General features: G+C 39.0%; 1 protein-coding gene across 6 annotated transcripts in view; it reads left to right on the plus strand.

Annotated features, from left to right (window-relative positions):
* Positions 1-1,781: 1,781 nt before the first annotated feature.
* The window catches only part of HNRNPR (heterogeneous nuclear ribonucleoprotein R), a 35,175-nt gene continuing 11,970 nt past the window's right edge, over positions 1,782-24,986 (plus strand). The window contains exons 1-6 of one of the 6 annotated variants that reach the window (XM_082451418.1): positions 1,782-3,164; positions 6,417-6,585; positions 8,832-8,950; positions 9,503-9,610; positions 11,761-11,874; positions 24,269-24,445. In XM_082451418.1, coding sequence (XP_082307544.1) covers positions 6,429-6,585; positions 8,832-8,950; positions 9,503-9,610; positions 11,761-11,874; positions 24,269-24,445 — 675 coding nt within the window. In that variant the 5' untranslated portion in view covers positions 1,782-3,164; positions 6,417-6,428. The remainder of the gene's footprint in view (positions 3,165-6,416; positions 6,586-8,831; positions 8,951-9,502; positions 9,611-11,760; positions 11,875-24,268; positions 24,446-24,986) is intronic. The other 5 variants (XM_082451417.1, XM_082451419.1, XM_082451420.1 and 2 more) reach the window with 5 other exon arrangements.

The following is a 24,986-nucleotide window of genomic DNA, read 5'->3' on the forward strand; positions in this document are numbered from 1 at the left end:
GGAATGAAATTGGGTCATTTGTTGAGATGTGGATGGATCTAGAGACTGTCATACAGAGTGAAGTAAGTCAGAAAGAGAAAAACAAATATCGTATATTAATGCATATATGTGGAACCTAGAAAAATGGTACAGATGAACCAGTTTGCAGGGCAGAAATAGAGACACAGATGTAGAGAACAAACGTATGGACACCAAGGGGGGAAAGCCAGGGGGGGTGGGGGTGGGGGTGTGCTGAATTGGGCGATTGGGATTGACATGTATACAGTGATGCGTATAAAATTGATGACTAATAAGAACCTGCTGTATAAAAATAAAAAAAAGAAGAAAAAATAATAATGGCCAAAAAAAAATCCCCAAATTAATAGAAAACACTAATCTACACATCTAAGAAGCTCAAAAACAAATTGGATACAAGATTTGTTTAAAATCCAAAATCATTTACTGTACTAATAAAGGACAAAAACCACATGATCAATAGACAAAAAACATTTGGGAAAATCCAACATCCATTCTAAAAAACTCTCAACAAATTAGGAATAAAAGGGAAGTTCTTCAAAGTAATAAAGAACATCTACTAAAAACGTACAGCTAGTAAAAAAAAAAAAAAAAAAAAAAAAAGGTTAAGAGATATAGCTGGGGCTTCCCTGGTGGCGCAGTGGTTGAGAATTTGCCTGCTAATGCAGGGGACGCAGGGCACGCGGGTTCGAGCCCTGGTCTGGGAAGATCCCACATGCCGCGGAGCAACTAGGCCCGTGTGCCACAACTACTGAGCCCGCATGTCTGGAGCCTGTGCTCCACAACAAGAGAGGCCACGATAGTGAGAGGCCCGCGCACCGCGATGAAGAGTGGCCCCCGCTTGCCGCAACTAGAGAAAGCCCTCGCACAGAAACGAAGACCCAACACAGCCAAAAATAAATAAAAAAAAAAAAAAAAAAAAAAGAGACATAGCTGGAGCTCTCCCTAGCAACTCATTTTTATTATATCTATTTGTATACTTGTCCTGACTTGTCAGCTAGAATGTAAGCTCTCAGAGGACAGAGATTGTTTTATTCATTTTATATTTCCTGCTTTCAACACAGTGATTTATATGTAGAGGGTGTACAACAAATAACTGTATAATATTGCATTCACGAATGCACACACACACAATTGTTTTTGAAATGCAAAGCTCAGATGACCATATTTTCCAAATCAAAAAAATCAAGATATATGGTCTGAAAAGGTGGAGTATACTTAGGAGGACCATATGGGTGAATATTTGAAATATTATCTCAGAAAATATTGGGTGATAGAATCACTTTAATTACAGTATCCAGTCCAGGGGTTCTTATCCTGTGTTAAATGGACTTAAAAGAATCTCTGAATGGAATTCACTGGCCCTTCAACTTGGAAGGGAAAAAAATAACTTTATTTTCACTAATATACTGCCAAAATTAAGCATTTTCCCCATTGTGAATGTAGGCAACAAACCAGAGAATTAGCAGTACTTTTCACTCTGTCACCAATAGGAATCACAGATATTTTCATACACATTATAGTTGTGGGATTTCTTGAAATATCTCCTCATTGCTTACATTTCAATAGTTCTTTGACCTGCTTCACAATCTTGATATTTAATATTTAAAGAAAAAGATTACTATGTCACAAGAGTTTTAAAAATGTATTTCCTGATTGTATTTCAAGATTTGTAATGCTACGTATTTTACGCATTTAAAAACCTAAAAGATCCATAGCTTTTACCAGACTGTCGAATGGCACAAAATAGGTTAAGAACCCTCGAGCTAGAAGCAGATTTATGTGAAGCAAATAAAGGTTAAGCTTCAAAGTCCCTTTACCATGCCCTTCCAAGACTCTGTTCCTAAATTTGTATTCATCATTTTATATTATTTTTCTAAAGGATCCCAGCATTTGTATAAGTTTCACACCCCATAATACAAAAGTTGGATTCACCGTGACGTTTAGCCCAGTACCGGGCACATAGGTTTTCCATAATTAATTTTTGGTTGATAGCTTCTGGGAAATTTAAACGATCCTCGAAGTTATCTGGAAATCTTGCAGACCACCGCTTGGCTTCCTCCACTTCCCGAGAGGGATGGGGCAGTGGAGATGGGGTCGGGAAGGAAGGGCCGTGGGATGAGATAGGTTTGGACTAAGGCAAGACAGGGAACAAGCCAGTAAGGGGTGGAAGGTGAGAAATGCTTAGGAATAACGGGAATTAGTCTCCTTTGGGAATGAGCCCTTTTCCTTGCACGGCTCCTTTGGTTTCATAGATGCATACATCTGCCCTATCTACCTTGTGAATATTCATTAGCTCCAAACCCCGTGAAGAAAGGACTCTGCTCTGTCATTTGTAGGTAACATTGCTCTTGAGAAACGCCCACTTCAGCGATTTCCCTCACATTCTGAGCTGCTCCCAACGATGTGTGGAAGGGAGCCCGGGAGTCAGCTTTCCGAGCGTTCCAAGGGACGACTTTCTACACGAAGAAATTCTCCAACAAAACAGACGAGCCAAATCCTTAAACCGCGTTCTAACTAGAGCCCAAAAGACGACCTAGAGGGAGGCCGGACCGCGTGGCGGTGGGCGTGTCTGGGGCGAACGCCGGCGGCGGCGGCTCCCGGGGGGATTACCGGCGCTGTGGCGCCAGCCAAGGGGCGGGAGGGCCGCGGCCGAACAAGCCGGTGCGGACGGTAGGGGGCGGGGCTCCGGAGGCGGCCTACTTTTTCGGCCTCGCGCCGGCGGCAGACGAAGAGGGAGGAGCCTCGGCACCCTGGGACTGGAGCACCGTAGCCTCGCCTCCACCCGAGGCTTCGCCACAGACCCCTTTGTGTTCCTGCCCCCGCCCCGGAGGCGCCCCAGCCGGCGGCGCTGAGTTCCCTCATTGGCTCAGCCGACGGCTTCATCGATTGGCTCCCAAGTCGTCCGGCGTGGTGCGCCTCTTCTCGCTACTATTGGTCATCTGAGCTGCTCCTCAGGCCGCCGCGCGCGGTGATTGCCCGGCCGCTCGGAGTCCCTGGAAGCAGTTCCGGGAAACCCCGCGTGCTGCCGGGATCGCGTCTCTGTCCATGAGGGGGGGAGGGGGTGGCGCGCGCGCCATTTCTAGTCGTTTTCAAAGCGCCTCGCGCTGATTCTCACGGGCCCGGCCTCCGGCCCCAGCTCTGCCCCGGTGAGTCTCGCGCCGGCCCGCGGGGGGAGGGGCCGGGAGCCCCGATCCGACCCTACTGGGCCCGGCCGGGGCACGGCGCCTTGTCCCCAGTTTCGTTTTCGCTCCGAGGCCCCGGGGTGGGGGTGGGGATGGGCTGGTGGTGGCTTCAGCCTCGTCCGGCCGCTCAGTTGAGGGCCTGGCCCAGCCGAGGCGCCTCCTCGCCTTCGCTCATCCTCCCCCCGCCCCTCCAACCCCCGGCCCGCGGTCCGGCCGGCCCGGCGCCCTCCGCGCAGGCTGCCGGTCCGGGCGCGCTTTTCCCGCCTCCGCCCGCTGCTCCACGCGGCCGGGCCGGGCCGGCGGCCTGGGGCGCCCGCGGCCCCATTGCCTCTCCCCGCCGGAGCCGTCTCGCTCCCGTATCATCCGGCCTAGCCACGAGTGGGATGTGTTGATGATCCGGACCGGCACGGGGAGGGGGTGGGCAGAGGGCGGGATGCAAACCCCGGGTGACCTGAGCCGGGAGAAAACTTTTGTGTGAAGCAGAGGCCAAAAGGCTGGTTTGTGTAGGAAGCCTCCCTCCCCTCCCCCATTCTGCATGCTGCGAGTCGAGATTTGAAGGAAAAAATGACTACTAGAGGCCATGAAACTTAGCCTTCGAGCGGCGCCTGAGATACCTAATTTTAAGACTGTCATAGGCGCACGAAATTGGAAAGGCGATTCTTTTTTTTCTGCGGTAGAAACCGTAATTGCCAAAATTTAAAACTTGAAGCCACGGGGCTCTTGAAGGGTTCAATCCTTTCACACTACCTGTTTCAGATTTTTGCTGTCCTCCGGAGGCTGAATTTATGTCTCATGAGTCAGTTGTAGGTTAAGGGCTTGACACTCCTAAGCCATGAGATAACCATTAGTCTTCATTGCGTTGGTTCTTTTAAAGCCGGTCTCTTAAATGTGAAGAATTTTCACGAGATGTTGAGAAAAAATCAGAGAGGGGCTAGTGTCAGACTTCCCAAATCTCCCAGCAGCCCTTATTTAAATTTCTGCTTTTCGCAAAAAAGTTTAGATCAAATGACTTAAGTCACATTAGTGTATTTGCTGCATCCAGAAATATGGTTTGGCTGTGTGGCATCATATTGAATACACACAAGAGTTTTAAATGGTCTCATATGACATGAAAGTCTTTTTTTAAATGAGCACATTGTATTTGGCTTGAAGAGAGCTTGTTCCTTGATCCGAAAGGTTTTATTTTCTGGACTCTAATAGTTGTACTTTTTTGTTGTTGTTAAAGTTTACAGACTTTTTTTGGTAAATTTCAAACAATTTCAGAATCAACTTGTAGAGAGCCTTTGCAATGAATGGTAGTCATAAATATTTCTGTCTTGTGCTTAATATGCAACTTGTCTTTTTGCTTTACACATACTTAAAAAAAATACCACCTTAACAGATGTTCGTTGAACTTTTCTGTTAAAAATTTGCTTTCTTTCCGTGACTAATAGTATTCCAAGGTGCAGTACTGCAAGGGTCTTGTGATACGGAGAACTTTTGAGTTCTGATGATCTTATGGTCGTATTTGGGGGTGGGGGAGCATGGAAAACTCTATGTTCACAAAGATGTTTTGGACTTTAGGATGCATCTTTATAGAAGTAGGTTGTATTAATCAGTAAACTGTTCATCTTACACTATAAGTAGTTTCTTGATGAAAAGTGCCAGTTTTGAATGTTTTTGTTTTTGCACGTTCATCAGAATTTGAGGCTTGCCTTGAGAAACATTTATCCACCCAGCGATTAACCACGGAGTCTGCGTCTGTATAGACATTAGAGGGTTACTAAGTCTTAATAATGTTTTGTAATCATAAGAAGTCATGATATTGTTTATCCCATTTTCAAAGTAACCCTTTCTGCATTTTCCTCTCTTCCTACGCTGTATTACCTCCTTCTCGGTCTTCTTCCCTTTTTCATTAACTTCAGCTAAATATCGGTGGACTTTGAAATGAAGTTGTTTTAAGTCGGAAAACTGTACCTGGTGCATTTGCACAGTGTTTTGAAAAGCAGTCTGGAGGTGTGGTTATCTTACGTATGGGTTTTAGTGCTTTTTAGGAAACTTGTATTTTCTTTATAGCTGACTAGGTATCTTGAGCTTCATCAAGAAAAGTAGGCTTTTCCTTGAAATCCACCTTCATGTCCTTTATTTCAGTATTCGTTGCAATGTCTTTATTCTGGTGCTTATTATCTTCATCACATTATAATTTCACCACAGACAAATGCACTTTAACTTTAATTCCGTCTTTTGAAGAGGTAGTATAGAGACTGGCCTTGTATGGTTTTATTATTTAATCTCTCTCTTCGGGGAGTTGATCCATTTCAGCATTACATACAGGTTGAACACCCAAAATGATTTGGGTAGGTTAATCTGAGACATCTGACCTAAGTTTATCCTAATTAGGTAATGTTTGTTGAAACTATTTGGAAGGAATTAGTTATCCGTTCTAAAATACGTTTTTTAGGTTTATTTTACTGACATGAAAAATTCAGTATACACTCATGATTTTTTTTTTTTTTTAAGAAGCAACCTTAGGGGTGGGGGGGGGAAAAAAGAAGCAACCTTAACTATAGCTCACTTTTTATTTTATGTGGACTTAAAACAATCATTTAGCTTTTAAACCTGGTCATTTTTTCTTTTAAATCTGTGAATGGGAATAGCAAATTAATTTTAGAACAAAAATTAATGTCAAGTTGTGTTTTTTGTTTTGTTTTAAGTGAGGCGGAGAAAACCCAAATCACCAGAATGTTGAACTAGAGACAGCAGGGCATTTATTTCACACCTATCTTGGATTTGAAGCAGAGCTAGGAAAATTTGAAAGTCCTTGAACCTTAAGTTGTCTGTGGGTGTTCATTCTGTTTTTAAACCAAACTTTTTAAAACTGTGTAAGAATTGAGAGCTTGAGGGGCTTTTTAGGATTTTGTGGTGATTTGTTGATAAGCTCGTCAGGACACAACAGCTGCTTTTGTTAATCAGTGATTCTACCTTAAGTAAATTCAAGGCTTTATTTAACCTAGTGTACATGAAGTTCCTTAAATAACACTTCCATGTACATTTTCCATGGTTTTACAGAATTATTATGCAAATTTAGGTCAGATACATCAGAAAAGGCATCATAAAATAATATTTTGATAGAAGTTATTAGCAGCATGTATACAAATTAGTTTAGATAAATCATGCATTGTCCTACAAACTAGTTATTTCTGGCTTAATGTAATATAGCTCCTGAATTTTTTCCAGCAGCATAATAAAATGGCTAATCAGGTGAATGGTAATGCGGTACAGTTAAAAGAAGAGGAAGAACCAATGGATACTTCCAGTGTAACTCACACAGAACACTACAAGACACTGATAGAGGCAGGCCTCCCACAGAAGGTGGCAGAAAGACTTGATGAAATATTTCAGACAGGTATAATATACATTTCTTGTTTCTGACTGGTTATGAAAGTGAGGGCAAACCACTTCGAATTTTATAGACTTTTTTTAAGGTTAAATATTATTGTTTCTGATCTATATAGAGCTGAATGTTACTTTCCCTTCATTGAGGGCATATTGGGTTTGACTTTGATATTCTTATTTCATTATTTCCAAGACTTCTTAGTGTTGAATATGCAGTCTTAGTTGTTTCAGAACAGTACATCAATTTGTCTTAGATTTACCATCAATTAATATATATGTTTCAGCATATCAAATTTTACATTTTTTCTTAATCTAAATCAGTCATCATTTTGCTTTTACTTTTCTACTTTAGCTTCTTAAAGTGATTGTTAAAACAGCTTAGGTCTGATTAGGTGGCATAATAAGAGGACTAGTTAGAGTGTATTGTCTGAAATGATAATAAATGTCAGACTCCTTGAGAGTTTGTGGCCTGTCTAGTTTCTAACAGACAGAAATCCCCAACTCTCAGTAATTTGGAAGTGTTTGGTTTGTAACAGCTGCTTTTTTTTTTCTTTCTTTTTTTTTTTTTTTTAAATCTAGGAGTCCCATGCTTAAGTGCTTAAGGAAATTTGAACATTTTAATATGGTGGTTGTAAGTGGTTTGAAGTTCTAAAGAGGGAGAGAAATATATCCCCTTAGGAAGTGTTGTTCATAAATAAATGTGTCCTCCCCCTTTGGGACCATAGATGGAAACTTTCTTCCTCTGTGTTTTGTGTGCCTATCCAGATTCTGGGAGAGAGAATTGAACTGTCTCACAAATGTGTCTTAAGTACCGTAGTAACAAATTTCTGGGGTTTTTTTGTCCTTAAAACATTTTTTTTTTTTTTAATCTGAGAAGCTCAAGATAATTTTAGACATTAAAATGACTTCTCAAAATGACTCCTGGGTGATGGTCCCATTTGAAAATCAGTCCTCAGGAACTTTCTGTGACATTCTGCCATAGAGAATTGGCAGTGATCTGCTTCGAGATACTCTCTTGTAGAGTGTTCTGTTACTAGTAAGAGGCCGATGGTTTGGGTGTAGGGTTGGATTGACAGAACGGACTGATGGGTATCCTGAGTTGTGGCTTTAGGTGGTGATCTGGAATATTCAAGTAAGGAAACTCCAATTATTTAGGCATGCTCATTTTGAGCTCTTAAATCATGGCAACATTTTTTTAAAAGTAACTTCGCAAGTGACAGTATATATTATGGAGTAAAGTTCTTTTTGGCTTTACCAAAATGGAGTCACTTTTGATGTTAGTTCATATGGATTTGGGGGTTTTAATCTGCCAAATATTTCCATTTTACTTTGGATCAATTCTGAAATATATTGAGAAATATAAAATTTAACAAACTTAAGAAATTATACTTAAACTTAGTAAATGTTCTGTGTGCAGTTAAATATACTGTATATATATAGAATGCAGTGCATATATTTTCTGTATAGTTTGCTCGTTAAGTTCACAGTAAAGTCCTTTTAATGCCATTTGCAAAAATTGTCATTGTTGACAGTGTTGTGAATGCCACAGCATCTTTTAAAATCTCATTGTGACACTTCTGAAGAACAAAAAAATGCCTTAAAATATGACTTTCAGAATTGATTAATCAAGCTGCACTGGCATTTATAGAAAAGTTTAAAATTATGCCTTTCCACATTCTGACTGCAGCAAAATAGATGTTCAGATAAACAGATGAATTTCATTTTATCTTAGGTGTTAAGGAGGGAAAACCTGTGACACTTTTTGGAGAGTGGAAAGAATTATTTAGTAAAAGAGGTTCTCTCTTATTTTTTTCCCCACTTCTTGTGTGGTTAGCGATAACTCCAACAGTGCATGTAATTTGAAGGTTGCTCCTTGGGAAATACAGTGTGTTCTTATCACCCTAACATAACTTGTTATATTAATGCTTAATCTGTAGTACAGTGTGTACATCAGATTTAAGTTCCGGAACTTAAACGTTTTGGGGAGTGGGAAATGGGGTTAGGATTTTTTTTGGTTTTTTGGGGGATATGGGGATTGAAATTCATGTTTACAAGTGTTGACATTTTATCTTTTGTTTTCATACTTGTACTCTTGACCTTTATAGTATTTGTATAGCTGCCTATATGCATATAGTTAAATGAAAATTTAGTTAGTGATAGTATTGAATATAACAATTCTTGATTAAACACTGATAACACAGTTTAGATTTTCCCCTTTGTTGCAATAATGTTACCCCTTTTCAATTTAATTTTTAGGATTGGTAGCTTATGTCGATCTTGATGAAAGAGCCATTGATGCTCTCAGGGAATTTAATGAAGAAGGAGCTCTGTCTGTACTACAGCAGTTCAAGGAAAGTGACTTATCACATGTGCAGGTAAGGTCATTATTCAGAAATGTCTTTGAACAACTAATGATCTGAAATTATTTTACTGTTACTTTTTTTCCTGTGGAGGAGTGGTATTTTTGTTTCTGACTACCTCTGCTTCTTTTAAAAAATTAGCTTAAAGAAAAAAAGATCTACATGGCAGAGAGTTTTCAGAAACACAAGCATAAAGTAAAAGTCCCCCACTCCTTTGTAATATTTTTGGATTATGTGATCCTGTTTTATTATCTTGGAGGGAAATAATGTTGGTGGGAGGAATAGATTCAGGATACCTGGCAAAATAGCCCAGACACATTTAAATATCAACCAATGGAAGACTGTTTTGCCAGTGTAGCAGGTAAGCTCCCTAGAGGTCTTGTGTGTCTTAACTGCTCTCTGCTCCAGTTTGGCATGTAACAACCACTCTGCAAATATTTGTTGAGTGAATAAATGAGTAAATATTTTGTTAAAATTCTGGTCTTCTGAAATTTAAAGTTAATTATGTATTTGACCCTTCATCAATTCCTGGTGATTCTTTTTCATTGAATTACTTGGCTGTTCTAGAACAAAAGTGCATTTTTATGTGGAGTTATGAAGACCTACAGGCAAAGGGAGAAACAGGGGAGCAAGGTGCAAGAGTCTACAAAGGGACCCGATGAAGCAAAGATCAAGGTAAAACTTGACTTGGATAGTTGTAATGAAATTAAATTTAATTATGAGATCAAATGCTTCTTTTCATGTTTCCTAGAAACAGCTTTTATTGCACGTAAAAAAAAAAGAAAAAGAAAAACTAATGTTTGGAACTGAGATAATTTAGGGAAAATTAAGTAAGAAGAATTTTGGGGGCAGACATTTAATTATATGTTTGGTGAAAATTCCTAAACATACTCTCCCTTATTCCTTGTTCTTTTGGCTATGAATGACATATTTATTGATACTTCCAATAATAGTTTTTTAGATTGATTCAATCATGTCTCTTCAGTTTCTTTCCAAGTATTTTGTGTCTTTTCTCTTGCTGAAGAGGTGTTTTAATAACTGCTTTCCTCCTTCTCAGTTTTTATTTACTTCAGTTTCTTTGTTTGTAAACTGGGAACAGTAATAGTACCTACCTCATGAAGTGTGAAGGTTAAAGGAATTAAGATAGGTAAAGTGCTTAGAGTAATGCCTGGAATGTAGCGAGAACAGTGTAACTATGAGCCATTATTATTATTACTATTATTATTTAGATAAACTAAAAGGTGAATATAGGGCTTTTAGTAAAAGAATTAAATGGATATTGATGTTTTGCTGCAGTGATGGACTTTTGGGTTTGAAATAGTTAATTTATTTAATGTTGAAGTTTGTACAATTCTATGTTTTAGACAAGAAATATAACATAGTTTTTATCATGTAACTAGCTTATATAAAGCTCCTTTGTACCTTTTTTCCCTCATCTGTAAAATGGCACAATCCCATTCTTACATCTTTTAACTAATAGATGAAAACTCTATTTGCTGTAATGGTTGTTTTTTAAAAAACTTATTGCTGTTCATTGGATAGATCTGTATTATTTCCCTAAAGCTGGCTATTTGCTCTTGAGAAGGTGCATATTATATATGTAATATGTGTATATTACATATTATACAAGTAATGTATAATATGTAATATGTTTTGTGTGTATTCTATATTACGTGTATTTCTGTGGTTAAAATAGTCAAAGGTAGAAGAATGGAGAATCTAAGGTAACTGGAATCCCGGGGTTCCTCCAGAGATATTTTTGAAAACTATTGAACTTGGTGATGTCTGAAGTCTCTTGCTGCTCTGACATGCTGTGATTTTAAAAACCTGAAGTGTAAAATTCTCCTTTCTAGGTAGATTCCATTTCTTTTTTTCCATGTGTCTTTGTTCTGTAGGCCTTTCATATGAACACAAACCCTTAAGGGCAAGGACATTATCTTCTTTTCTATGATTCCTCTTAATACCTAATATAATGTTGTGAGGAAGGTTGGAAATCAGGAAACATAGTTTGTTTTTTGAAACCTGAGAGTATATTCATTTGGTAATTGCCAGATGTTTTGAGTCTGTGCTGTATGAGAAATGGTCTGGTTTTTATGGAGCTTATGGTATAGTAGGAGTACAAAACAACAGGATTAAACAAAATAAAGGTTAAATTATTTGAGTACAGTAGAAAGAGTAGGACGATGTGAGAAATAGTAAATTAGAGAAGCTGCATAAAAGAGCTAGGACTTGATTTTTTTAAGGATAGAGAACTTTTTTTTTGTTAGTTGTATTATGAATTTATTATTGTCAGTATGATATGGACACTCAAATCACTTTGATATCCTTTAATGCCAGCATCCTCACTGGAATTAATACAACCTTTCCATAATGTTCTTTAAAGGGGATAGAGAACATTTCATTTGAAGAGTCACTGGATGTAAGTATGCTACGTAAAGGGAGCAAATAAGGAAAAAATCTAATTGATGTAGAGGGGGTGCAAAATGAGGAATACTGTGGTACATAAGTATGAATAGGTAGCCTGGGGTCAGCTTATGTCAAAGTTTTAGTAATCCTTTCCCCTTTTTTCTGTTCTCATAACAAAAAAGTGATGTGTGCTTGGAGACTTAACTTGCCTGCAACTCCTTCCATTAAGTGTATGGAAAGGAGAAGTAAAAGTCAACACGTGTGAGAGGAACCAGTGTGAACTTTGTGATTTTTTTTCCCCTAACTAAAATACATAACCTAAGATGTTAGGGAACCTTTTGGAAAAGATTTATATTTTGATTTGTGTGTGTATGATATTTAATATTCAACTATAAATAATTATGTATAATTATCTTTAGGCCTTGCTTGAGAGGACTGGTTATACCCTGGATGTAACCACAGGACAGAGGAAGTATGGTGGTCCTCCACCAGACAGTGTGTACTCTGGCATGCAACCTGGAATTGGAACAGAAGTAAGTGTTCTTCAGCTGTTCGCTAAAATCTTTCCAGTTTGTAAATAATTCTGCCTATTGTATGATGGGGGAAAAAACTGATTTTTTTCAAAGAGTAGCTATTATTATTTTTTTGGATATCCATCTGTATTTTGCTGCCATCATAAGTAGGGATAATCATGTGACTGGTAGATACCCAGACACTTTGTAAAGGAATGTAGAGTGTTTGGAACTGGCTACTAAAACTATGCAACTAACAACACACCATTTTAGGTCCTTGGGGTGAGGTTATTAAGGAGAAACAATTGCTTTATTCTGTTTTTGTTTTTGTTTTATGTCAGTAATTTTGAATGGTGCTTGTCCTCCCTCCTTGACCCTCCCCTTCATCACATAGAAGATACTCAGTGTTTACAAAAAGATTTATTGAAGGGAGTGGGTTGCGCAAGGGAAGGATGTAGAATCAGATAAAAGGTTGAGCACATTGGTCTATACTTGAACAAAGAAGGAATCCGTCCTCCATCTGTGTTTTCATGAAGGTCTCTTCATATACCTTTGTGCTAGCCTATTCTCATCCTTTAAATGGAAAAAACTGTGTGCCAAAAGGTAAGCCCTGTTATTGCACGGACCTTTTCTGTTTGGTGTCTATTTAGTACCTAGCATAATGCCGGGAGTATAGTAGGCACATAGTATTTGACAAATAATTGGTTATGGTTTTTTTCTTTGAGTACTGTAATCCTGACTTCGTAACTTAAAACTTAAACTAGGTTAAATGATAATCTTACAGGATTTTCTTTAAAACAAAGTGATGGCGGTAGCTTCCTTAGGTGATGATGTCAGTTAAAATATTTAGGTGGTATTGTTATGTATCTCCTACTTATATTAGAATTCTAAGAAATCTTAAAAGTTTACTCAAACGTTGTCAATGGCACCCTTCTAAAAGCTGAAACTTAACTTTTCAGGTAGTCAAAAGCAAAGATTATTATTTCTGGTTTGTGACTAGATAAATAAAGACATCACCATTTAACATAACACTTTAGATGTATATCAGAGCTAATTCTAATTATGTTCTGTGTATGTAGAATGTTCTCTGTATGTAAATGTTTACAGTTACTGGTCTTTGTTCCCTGAACTTCTTTTATACGTTATTACAGTTAATGTTCTGTTTCTTGATATTTAACATTATTAAAAGGGCTCTAAGCATTTTTGGTTTTTTTGATACCTGTATCAGCTACATATGTTTGTTTTGAGTCTCAAAAAACTACTGTAAATTACTTAATGCTATATAATTATTGATAGAGTTGGGATTGGGACTCTAAACCATCTACATTCCTTACAGGAGCAAGTGTCATTGAAACAATATACAAGTGAATGATATCTTTAGCCTTTCACTCACTTTTGTCCTCTCATTAATCCCCCTCCACCATCCTTTATCTTTAATGTTCTATTTATGTTGTGAACCCTGTAAAATCTACATTTATATTTTATTTTTAAATATGGAAATATAGTTCAGCTTTCTTACAGGGACTCCTACACCATACGTATTTTTTTCTAATGGTTTTAAATTTTGTTCCTGGCATCAGGATTTTTTTTTCCCTTACCTTAAGCCCTCATATAAAATGAATAAAAATGGAATTGATGCTTTGCCTTTTTTCTTGTTCTTGAGGCAGCTTGAAACACCTCCAAGAGGAGAATACATTTTGAAAAAGTTATCTGTAGTATACCATGTGATATCCTTATCAATTATTGCTACATTTTCTTAGTTTTGTTTCTTTGACTAATTATAAAATCCTTAGGAGTAAAAATTGTTTGTATCATATGGTTCTGTTCTTCACAATGTCGAATATAGCCTGGTGTAAAATTAGTTGGTTGTATCTATCTCATAATTATAGAAATAAACTTTTTTTATTAGATTGGTTTCATTAATGAGCTCTTTAATGGAAACTTGTTTTATCTTTGCTTTATGTAGATAAGGAAGGAGTTTGCTAGTACTTTAAGATTTCACTGGAAGTATTTGAACAATTTAATAGAGTAAACTTTGGAGTATCCAGTTAGAAACAAATAGTATGCTAATTGTAAAATATGTATACATTCTCTTATATTGCACTCCCTCTTTAGCAGAAAGATGCGTTTTTCTGTATGTTAGATGTCATTACATACAGCAGATATGGTTGCAGCAAAAATCCCTATATGAGATCACCAGCCTAAGCCACTCTTGTCAAGCAGTTTGTTGCAATAAGAGTGCAGTGTAAAAGTTTGGATTTCTCCCTTAAATTTAGATTTCATGAGATTTGGCCTATATGTTTTGAAAATTAAAGTTTTTAACATACTGGGTTGATGATAGGTTTAGTACATAATTGGTTTTAACTGGTGTCATATTGATGCTCTAAGGTTTGGGTTTTTGTTCCTTTATGGTTCATTACAGTTACTAAAAATTATTATTAGCTCTTTCTTTTAATGTTTTATTTTATTTATTTATTTATTTTTATTTTTGGCTGCGTCGGGTCTTCGTTGCGGCACTCGGGCTCTTCGTTGCAGTGCGCGGGCTTCTCTCTAGGTGTGGCATGTGGGTTTTCTGTTCCTAGTTGTGGTGCGCGGGCTCCAGAGCGTGTGGACTCTGTAGTTTGCGGCACTTGGGCTCTCTAGTTGAGGCGTGCGGGCTTAGTTGCTCCACAGCATGTGAGATCTTAGTTTCCCGACCAGGTATCGAACCCACGTCCCCTGCATCGGAAGGCGGATTCTTTTTTTTTTTTTTTTAATTTATTTATTTATTTTTGGCTGTGTTGGGTCTTCGTTTCTGTGTGAGGGCTTTCTCTAGTTGCGGCAAGCGGGGGCCACTCTTCATCGCGGTGCGCGGGCCTCTCACTGTCGTGGCCTCTTCCGTTGCGGAGCACAGGCTCCAGACGCGCAGGCTCAGTAGTTGTGGCTCACGGGCTTAGTTGCTCCGCGGCATGTGGGATCTTCCCAGACCAGGGCTCGAACCCGTGTCCCCTGCATTGGCAGGCAGATTCTTAACCACTGCTGAAGGCGGATTCTTAACCACTGGACCACCAGGGAAGTCCCCCAAAATTGTTATTAGCTCTTGACTGAGGAAGTTGAAATTAGGGTCAGTGCATGAGACTGACATTATTAAAATTAAGCTATGAGAAGACTACGAGGTTTTATCTTTGGATAAAAGCTACTGTAAAGGGCTTCCCTGGTGGTGCATTGGTTAAGAATCTGCCTGCCAGTGCAGGGGACACGGGTTCAAGCCCTGGTCCGGGAAGATTCCACATGCCGTGGAGCAACTCCAGAGCCCAAGAGCCACAACTACTGAAGCCCGCGTGCCTAGAGCCCGTGTTCCGCAACAAGAGAAGCCACCACAGTAAGCCCGCGCACTGCAACGAAGAATAACCCCTGCTCACCGCAACTAAAGAAAGCCCAAGCATAGCAACGAAGACCCAATGCAGCCATAAATAAATAAATAAATGAAAATCTACTGTAAATTAACCCTATAAGTGAGTACTCATTAATGGACGTAGTTGCTAAGCACTGACCTTAAGATGAGAAATACACAAGAATGATAAGTATCAATTTTGAAATGTGTTTTTTTTTTTAGTGTGCCTTGGCTCTCAGACTTAGTCTGGTTATAGTGTCTTTGTATCCTTTTTTTTTCCTTTTTCTTCCAGTTTTATTGAGAAATACTTCACATACAGCACTATATAAACTTAAGGTGTACAGCATAATGGTTTCACTTACATACATCATGAAATGATGACCACACTAAGTTTAGTGGGCGTCCATCATCTCATAAAATTAAAGAAATAGAAAAAAATGATTTTTCCTTGTGATGAGAACTCTTAGGATTTACTCTCTTAGCAACTTTCTTATATAACATACAGCCGTGCTAATTATATTATGTTGTACATTACATCCCTAGTACTTATAACTGGAAGTTTGTACCTTTTGACTACCTTCATCTCGTTCATCCTCTCCTCAACCCTGCCTCTGGTAACAACAGATTAATCTCTTTTTCTATGAGTTTGTTTGTTTGTTTTTGAAGTACAGTTGACTTTCAACACTATGTTAGTTCCAGGTGCACAACACAGTAATATTGATAAATATATTGATATTTCTGTAGTTTCAAAATGATTACCATTGTAAGTCTAGTTACCATGTGTCACAGTATCTTTGTATTCTTCAGCTGGTATTGTAAAACTGTTTTAATTTGTTTCCATTGACAAATGTAATCTCTGTGGAGATCATGTCTATGTAATAAACTCTTGTTTAAAGAGCATAGCACTGATGATCTGTGGAGGAATTCAAAGGAAATGGTAGATTGGGATCTAACTCTTTGGTGTATTAGCTAGTTGAAGTGTTAAAGAACCAGTGTATTTAACAGACCTGTAAGTATATGACTTTGTAGCATCTGACTTGAATTACATATAAAGAAAAGCTGCTTTGTTTGCAAAATAGCGAATAGGAGCTGGATAATGGAACAACCCTAGTAGATAATCAAAAGACACTGTTGAGGGACTTCTCTGGTGGTCCAGTGATAAAGAATCCACCTTCCAAGGCAGGGGACGCGGGTTCGATCCCTTTTTGGGGAACTAAGATCCCACATGCAGTGGGGCAACTAAGCCCGCACGCCTCAGCTAGAGAGCCCGAGTGCCGCAAACTACAGAGTCCACGCACCCTGGAGCCCGCGTGCCACAGCAAAGAGCCCGTGCCGCAATGAAAGATCCCGTACCCCTCAACGAAGACCCCCCCCCGCGTGCTACAACTAGGACCCTATGCAGCCCCCCGCCCCCCAAAAAAAGACACTGTTGAGCTATCTGGTTACTTCTGTTGATTCCTTCCAGAGTCTCAGAGGGCTTCCTCTATTACTGTTGAAGTAATGAGTGGATAGATAATAGACAGCCAAAACTTTCAAAGCCTTATTGCCTAGTGAGTAAAGGAAGAACTGTTGTGAGGGTATTCACTAGATTCTTTTGGTCCTGGAGGGGGAGGATTAACCTGCACATGATTGAGTGGTTACTCTGAACAGCTCATATGGAGCCAGAATGGCTCAACAAGTTAATAAAAGGAAAACATTTATGTTACATTTTAGTTAATTAAAAATTGAGCTTAAAAACTTTAAAAAGAGTGATCTTAGTTTTTGAATACTATTTATTTTCAGCCTTTTTAAGTTCTTTTAATGTCCTAAGTTAAATTGATCTTGAAATGAGACCATCTCCTATTTCTCAAACGAATCAGTATTTTTGGCATGTTTCTTCATGGACCCCAGTGATTATAATATTGGGCACTTTGTTAACCATAGGTTTGTGGATGTTTCTTTTATTTATTTATATTTTTAATTTTAATTTTTTGTTTTGTTTTGGCCGTGCCACGGGGCATGTGGGATCTTAGTTCCCTGACCAGGGATCAAACCCATGCCCCCTGCAGTAAACGCATGGAGTCCTAACCACTGAACCACCAGGGGATTCCCTGATGTTTCTTTTAAAATAGAACAGTATTCTTATGGAAAAGCTATAAGTTGGACTTCTAACATTCAAATGATAATTTAGAGTATGAGGAGCTTGCTGTTATGAATTCTTTCTGTAAGGTAATCATTAAATTGCTTTTCCTGAAAATACAGATTTTTTTCATTTTAGGTATGCTTAATGAAGCAAACCTGAATGGTTCTAAAAATATAGACATGTGTTACGAAAGAAGTATAATAATCTGACACTTAGCTTCCTCACTTAGGTGTGTTCAACTATTTTTTTTTTTTTAATTTATTTATTTTTGGCTGCGTTGGGTCTTTGTTGCTGCCCGCGGGCTTTCCCTAGTTGCGGTGAGCGGGGGCTACTCTTTGTTGCGGTGTGTGGGCTTCTTATTCGGTGGCTTCTCTTGTTGCGGAGCGTGGGCTCTAGGCACGCGGGCTTCAGTAGTTGTGGCTCACGGGCTCTAGAGCGCAGGCTCAGTAGTTGTGGTGCACGGGCTTAGTTGCTCCGCGGCATGTGGGATCTTCCTGGACCAGGGCTCGAACCCGTGTCTCCTGCATTGGGAGGCGGATTCTTAACCACTGCGCCACCAGGGAAGCCCCTCAACTGTATTTTCACAGTGCCACTGCATGTGCTTTCTTTGCTTTTGCCTGTATTTGTAATGGGTAGGGAGAAAATATGGATGGTGAATGATGTAATTATGAAGCACAACTGCATTATGTTAATAGAAACAATATAAAGCAGAATTTACTTCCCAGAACAGTTTTAAAATACTCAAATACAGATTTTCTCAAATTTAAAAATATTCAAACCAGGCTAGGCCTAGTGTGGCCAGAGAACCTAGCCACACCAAAAAATACATTTCAAAATTAATACCAATTACTCTTGTGTATTTTTTGTTTCAGGATACCTTTTATCAGTAGCTTTTTTTTTTTTTTTTTTAAGTGTCGTGCCCTGTTAATGAATGCTGATTTATAGAGTTGATAATGTTGTAGGGTGATATGGCTGAAGCTAGTGAGAAGTGGTCAGATTCTGGATAATTTGAAAGCATATCTAACAGAATTTATTGATGAGTTGGATATGGAGATATGAGAGAAAGGAGCCAAAGATGACTTTAAGACTTATGACCTGAGCGGCTGGAAGGATGGAATTGCCATTTGTTGAAATGAGGAAGGCTATAGAGAAGAGCAAATTAGCAGGACTGAAAGATAGTAGTTCAGTTCTGGACATGTTATGAGTTAGATGTCTCTTAGACATCCAGATGGAGCTGTTGAGTGAGCAGTTGCTTATATCATGGAGTTCATAGGAGAATTCTGGCTGGAGATTATAAATGTGGGAGGCATAAGCATCTAGATGGGTTATTTATTTATTTGTTTGTTTATTTATTTCTGCCTTGGGTCTTAGTTGTGACGTGCAGACTTCTCTCTAGTTGTGGTGTGCAGGCTCCAGAGTGTGTGGGCTCTGTAATTCTGGCACGCAGGCTCCCTAGTTGTGGCACACAGGCTCTAGAGCGTGCGGGCTCAGTAGTTGCAGCACGGGCTTAGTTGCCCTGCGGCATGTGGGATCTTAGTTCCCTGACCAGGGATCGAGCCTGCATCCCCTGCATTGGAAGGCGGATTCTTAACCACTGGACTACCAGGAAAGTCTCTAGATGGTATTTTAAAACCATGAGTTTGGATGTGTCACCAAGGAAGTGTGTGTAGCTAGAGAAAAGGTCTAAGACCTGATTCCTGCAGCCCTTCAACATTTAGAGTTTGGGGAGACAAGGAGGAACTAGCAAAGGGGACTGAGAAGAAAGAGCCAGTGAGGTAAGAAAAACCAGGAGTAGGGTGTCCCAGAAGTCAAGTGAAGAAAGTTTTCATAGAAGGAAGAATGGTTAATTATATCAAACTTCCCAAGTAAGATGAGGACTAAGAATTGACATTTGATTGTGACAGCATTGATGGCATTAATGACTTTGACTGGAATGGTGGTAAAAGCCAGATTTGGAGAAGATTCAAGAGACTAAGGAGATGAGAAATTTGAGGCAGCAAGTATATATGGCTCTTTTGAGCAATTTTGCTACAAAGGGTAGCAGAGAAACGGGGCAATAGCTAGAAGGTGTTATAATCAAGATATATATTTTTTTTAATTTAAATTTTAAGGGAGAAATTATAACATACTATGTGCTGATAGGAATGATCCACATATAAAGGGGGAAATTGATGATAAAATTGTTGCCGGACCAAGTGTCCTTGAGTAAGAAAGAAAGGATGGGATCTAGCGCATAAGTTACAGTATGAGGTAGATGTTCATTCGTATATTCATTCAAAGATGAGCAGCTGTTGTGTCCCTGGCACTGTGTTCAGTGCTGGGAATAAAATGAGGATCAAGATGTGGGCTCTCTGCTCACATGGAAATTGAACCCTCTTGCTGATGTTATTCCCAGATAAGGATCTTGAGACTCACTAATTGAGAAACTTGCTCAAGGTAACTAAAATGTAGATTTGAATCCCACATAACTAAAAACTCACTGTTTCTCAAATTCTCCCTACCTTTAAGCTATCATCCTACTACACCAAGCCACCATCATCCCTTGCCCTATTAAGCTGACTGGTCAGCCTGTTTTTCCATACAGTCCACTTTCTATCCAGCTGCCAGAATATTCCTTGTTTTTTTTTCTTTTAATTAATTAATTTTATTTTTGGCTGCGTTGGGTCTTGGTTGCTGTGCGTGGGCTTTTCTCTAGTTGCGGCGAGCGGGGGCTACTCTTCATTGCGGTGAGTGGGCTTCTCACTGCAGTGGCTTCTCTTGCTGTGGAGCACGGGCTCTAGGTGCGCGGGCTTCAGTAGTTGTGGCTCGCGGGCTCTAGAGTGCAGGCTCAGTAGTTGTGGTGCACAGGCTTCGTTGCTCCGTGGCATGTGGGATCTTCCCGGACCAGGGCTCGAACCCGTGTCCCCTGCATTAGCAGGCGGATTCTTAACCACTGCGCCACCAGGGAAGCCCCAGAATATTCCTTTTAGAACATAGGTAATACTCAGTTATTTGTCTGCTCAAATCCTCTGTCTTCCCAAGAAATAAAACTCAAACTTCTAACCATGGTTTAACTTAATCTGGCCCCTGTTCTTCCTTTCCCATCACTGTCTCCTGTGTGGACATTTTATTTTATTTTAATTTTTTAAAATAAATAAGTATTTATTTATTTGGTTGCACCAGATCTTAGTTGCAGCTGGTGGGCTCCTTAGGTGTGGCATGCAAACTCTTAGTTGCGGCATGCATGTGGGATCTATTTCGCTGACCAGGGATCAAACCTGGACCCCCTGCATTGGGAGCATGGAGTCTTACCCAGTGCGCCACCAGGGAAGTCCCAGATCTTTTATTTTAATCGCTGGCCTATTTGCTGTTCTTCAGATATGTCAGTTGTACTCCCCATCTTTTTGTACTTGTTCTATCACCTTGGAATGCTCTTTCCTCAGATTTTTACTTAATTTTCTCTTAGGTCTCAGTTCAAATTCACCTTCTCAGGGAGGCCCTTCTATTAAAATACAACCTCTTCTTTCTTTATCCCTTTTCTTTGCTTTTTTAAAAAATATATTTATTTATTTATTTGGCTGCGCCAGGTCTTAGTTGGGGCTCGCAGGACCTTTTTTTTTTTGTAGTTGTAGCATGTGGGATCTTTTAGTTGTGGCGTGTGAACTCTTAGTTGCGACATGCATGTGAGATCTAGTTCCCTGACCAGGGATCGAACCCGGGCCCCCTGCATTGGGAATATGGAGTCTTAGCCACTGGACCACCAGGGAAGTCCCCCTTTTCTTTTAAACATTTTTTTAAAATAAATTTATTTATTTTATTTATTTTTGGCTGCGTTGGGTCTTCGTTGCTGTGTGTGGGCTTTCTCTAGTTTTGGCGGGCGGGGGCTACTCTTCATTGTGGTGTGCAGGCTTCTCATTGCGGTGGCTTCTCTTGTTGTGGAGCATGGGCTCGAGGCGCACGGGCTTCAGTAGTTGTGGCATGCGGGCTCAGTAGTTGTGGCGCACCGCCTTAGTTGCTCTGTGGCATGTGGGATCTTCCCAGACCAGGGCTTGAACCCATGTCCCCTGCATTGGCAGGCAGATTCTTAACCACTGCACCACCAGGGAAGTCCCTTTGCTTTTATTTTACTTAGCCTTTAACACCTCCTGAAATCATATTGTTTATCTTTTAAATTTTTTTGTCTATCAGTAGAATATAAGCCTCATTAATGCCTAGACCTGTCTGTGGTGTTCACTCTTATCTCTAGAATGTAGAAAAATACATGGCTTATGAGTCCACGTCTCGTGAGAGGTCTGGACAAGTTCTCTGAATAGGAAGGGAGCCAGTTATCTGTATAGGGTAGCATTATACATTGGAGTGACTTCAGCTTATATTTAAAAAATAAATTGGATATGGATGGGAATGGGAGGGATTAAAAATATCTGAGGTTTTTATTTATGAGAGTATTATTTCCTCAGTCATCTTGGGGTGGAGGGGGGAGCAGAAATTAGGTTCTCCCAAGAGAAATGTGGGGAAAATCAGAGGAGCTGACTGACAAGGGTAGGTTTTAGTCATTTTGATTTTTGGATAAAGGAAACGTTTGTTACAAATATATTATACCTTTATTGTAAAATATTTAGAAAATATAATAAGGAAAATAAAGTTAGAGTAGTTTTTTTCATGCATTGGTAACAACTTTTAATATTCTGATACATAGTCATTCTTATCTATACATACATTTATAATCAAAAAACAGAAATTGGCATTGCTAAACTTACTGATGATTTGGGGTAAAATCAGGACTACCAGAGGAAATGTTTAATAGGTAGTTGGAGATCTAGAATTAGGTCTTGGGATGTATGGGATGTATTGAGAGATGACTGTAGAGTTGTAGCCTTTGGGAATGGATATGATCCTTACGAGTGAAGAAAATACAGTGAATTATGGGAAATAGGGCCATAACTTTGGGAAACATGCAGATTATTATTAGATGGATAGACGAATCACCATGGAAAGGATAGAGGAGTAGTTAAAGATAAGACCAGGTTAGTGGAGGATTCTGAAAGCTTAAGGGAAGAGAATTTTCAGAAGATAAGATCACCAGTGTTAATGCTTGTTGAGAAGGCAAGGATGATGAGACTGAGGAAAGAAAGACTTCTGAATTTGGTCCTTAGAAGTCCATTAGTGACGTTAGGGCATACAGATTAGTGATAGAAGAAGCAGCCAATTTTTAGAGAGTTAAAGAGAGCGTAGATGCAAGTGCTTTTCAGAGTGAGCTTTTATTAGAAAGATGGTTCTGTAGGGAATGTCACTCAGATGATGCCTGATGTCTTATTTATACTTCTCGTAGCTGCACAGTACTAAGCATACAGTAGATGTGTTGAAAGGAATAACTGCATGAGTGAAATAAAACAGATATGGGCCATGTGTTCAAAGCATTTAAAAGTGAAAGGAAAGATATAGGCTAAAGAAGGGTTTTTTTGTTTGTATTTTGTTTTGTTATGGGAGATTTGGCATGTTTGAAGATGGAGGAACCACTGGGAAGGAAAGAATGCACTGAGCAAAATAGGACAGTTGAAGAGATGAAGATTTGCGATTATTTCCAGAAGAAGGTAGTGAGAAGAAATGGGCTTATTTATTAGGGTTAAGGAGCTAACCTTTTTTTGGAAAGGAGGTAAACTTCTGAGGTATAAAGGAAAGAAGTGAAAATAGATGTTGAGAAAGGTTTTTAGCACTGAGAGGAAAGAATGTTAGGAAACCAATGGCTTTTCAGGTGATCTCCTTAGAATGAGGTTTAGTGAACGAGGATTGGAGACTTTAAGGAGGTAGACAAATGAGAATAGCTGTCGTGTGAGAACTGTGCTAGAGATTTAGAAGAAGACCTCAAGTTTTACCAGGTAGCAGTGAAGGTGAATCTGATTATTTTGAAAAGGATTGTCTTAAGATAGCACAACTGTAGTAGAGCTTAACACCAGAAACTTAATCTCTAGTAATAATATTGGCATCTTTTGGATTGCTATTATTATTACTTCATTAATCAGGTCATTTCAGAATATGAAATGTTGATGTAGATGAGTTTCACTAGAAAATTCATCTCATGCAAACACTGATTTACTCTTTAAGACTTTGTGTGTGGATTGCAAATGTTTTAACATAAAAGATTATTTTCAATGTTGCTGACATGGTGGAAATTTGAAGAAAATTGTAGTCTGATATTAAATACTGAGAGGGTTTTTGATTGTTCTAATTTATCATTTAATTTATCATTCTTATATAACTTAATCCTACTTACTATATAATTTTAACTAAGCACACAAAATCTTCAAATGTTGAAAAATTTTTTTCATACTTACTTACTTACTTAAAATGTAATATCCTGATAGAGAAAGGGATAGATTGAAGCACTGGAGTTTTTTTTTTTTTAAGCCGCGCAGCATGTGGGATCTTAGTTCCCTCACCAGGGATTGAACCCGCGCCCCCTGCATTGGAAGGGCCGAGTCTTAACCACTGGACCGCCAGGGAAGTCCCAGCACTGGAGTTCTAAGTAGTAAAGAATTTGGAGTTGAGGAGAAAATATGAGGAAGACCTCATCAATCTTTCTTTTCAATTATTGTTTTTATAAAAATGCAGAGGTGTTTCCATGAAGATTCATACATGCCTTTTATTCTGTTTTTTTTGTGAGAAAAAGACAAATTATAAAAATTCAAAATTTAGAGTTGTTACTACAAATTTTGCACACTTTTATTAATCATTTTCCATTTTTCAATATAGAATATTGTTCTGTGTTGATGCCCTGAAATTCATTATAATAAAAACTAAGGTTAGCTTTGCAAGATTCAAATTGTCCCCATTTTCCCTTAACCATCTTTCTGTCCCCACCCCCTAAAAAAAAGGCAGCTAGGCTTTGTGGCTCTAAAATCAAATGCTTACATTGGGATTCTAACACAGAGGTTTTATTTCAGGTCTTTGTAGGTAAAATACCAAGAGATTTATATGAGGATGAGTTGGTGCCCCTTTTTGAAAAGGCTGGTCCCATTTGGGATCTACGTCTTATGATGGATCCACTGTCTGGTCAGAACAGAGGGTATGCATTTATCACCTTCTGTGGAAAGGAAGCTGCACAGGAAGCTGTTAAACTGGTATGTGATAAGCAAATGCCCACTGTCTAGCAAGTCATTATTTGAGAGAAATACGTCAATTAAAAACATTTGCAGTTAACATTGTTTCACTTTCTTTAGTTTTTGCTTTGAAAGTTTTTATATTGACTGAGTTGGTATGTGACCGTTGGCTATTTTTTTCTGATTATAAAAGTAAAAAAGAAATGAAAATACCCAAGAAATAAGGTGTTAGAGAAAGTCTCCCATAATTCTAAGAAGTTATTTATTAGAGTGATTAGTATCTAAAGTGTCATTGAATATTTGGCTTCTGCAGGTCTCTCTTTTGATCTTAGACAAAAATGTCAATTCTTGCTGTTAAACTTTAGGGTAGGATTCTTAAAGTGTGATGAAGTCTGGGATGGGTTCTGGGGAACATAACTGGGCAACGGTGACTTTTAGGACACAATTCAGGAAATGGCTGTGAATCTCTCTTGTTTTTGTCATAGCCTAATCATAGTTTATTTTCTAAGTATATTCTTGTTCTTTTCTATCTTTTTGTTTCCAAGCCCTCCAGTTCTCTCTG

This window comes from Balaenoptera physalus (genome assembly GCF_965194825.1).
Source record: "Balaenoptera physalus genome assembly, chromosome: 1".
In the NCBI taxonomy this organism is placed as follows: domain Eukaryota; kingdom Metazoa; phylum Chordata; class Mammalia; order Artiodactyla; family Balaenopteridae; genus Balaenoptera; species Balaenoptera physalus.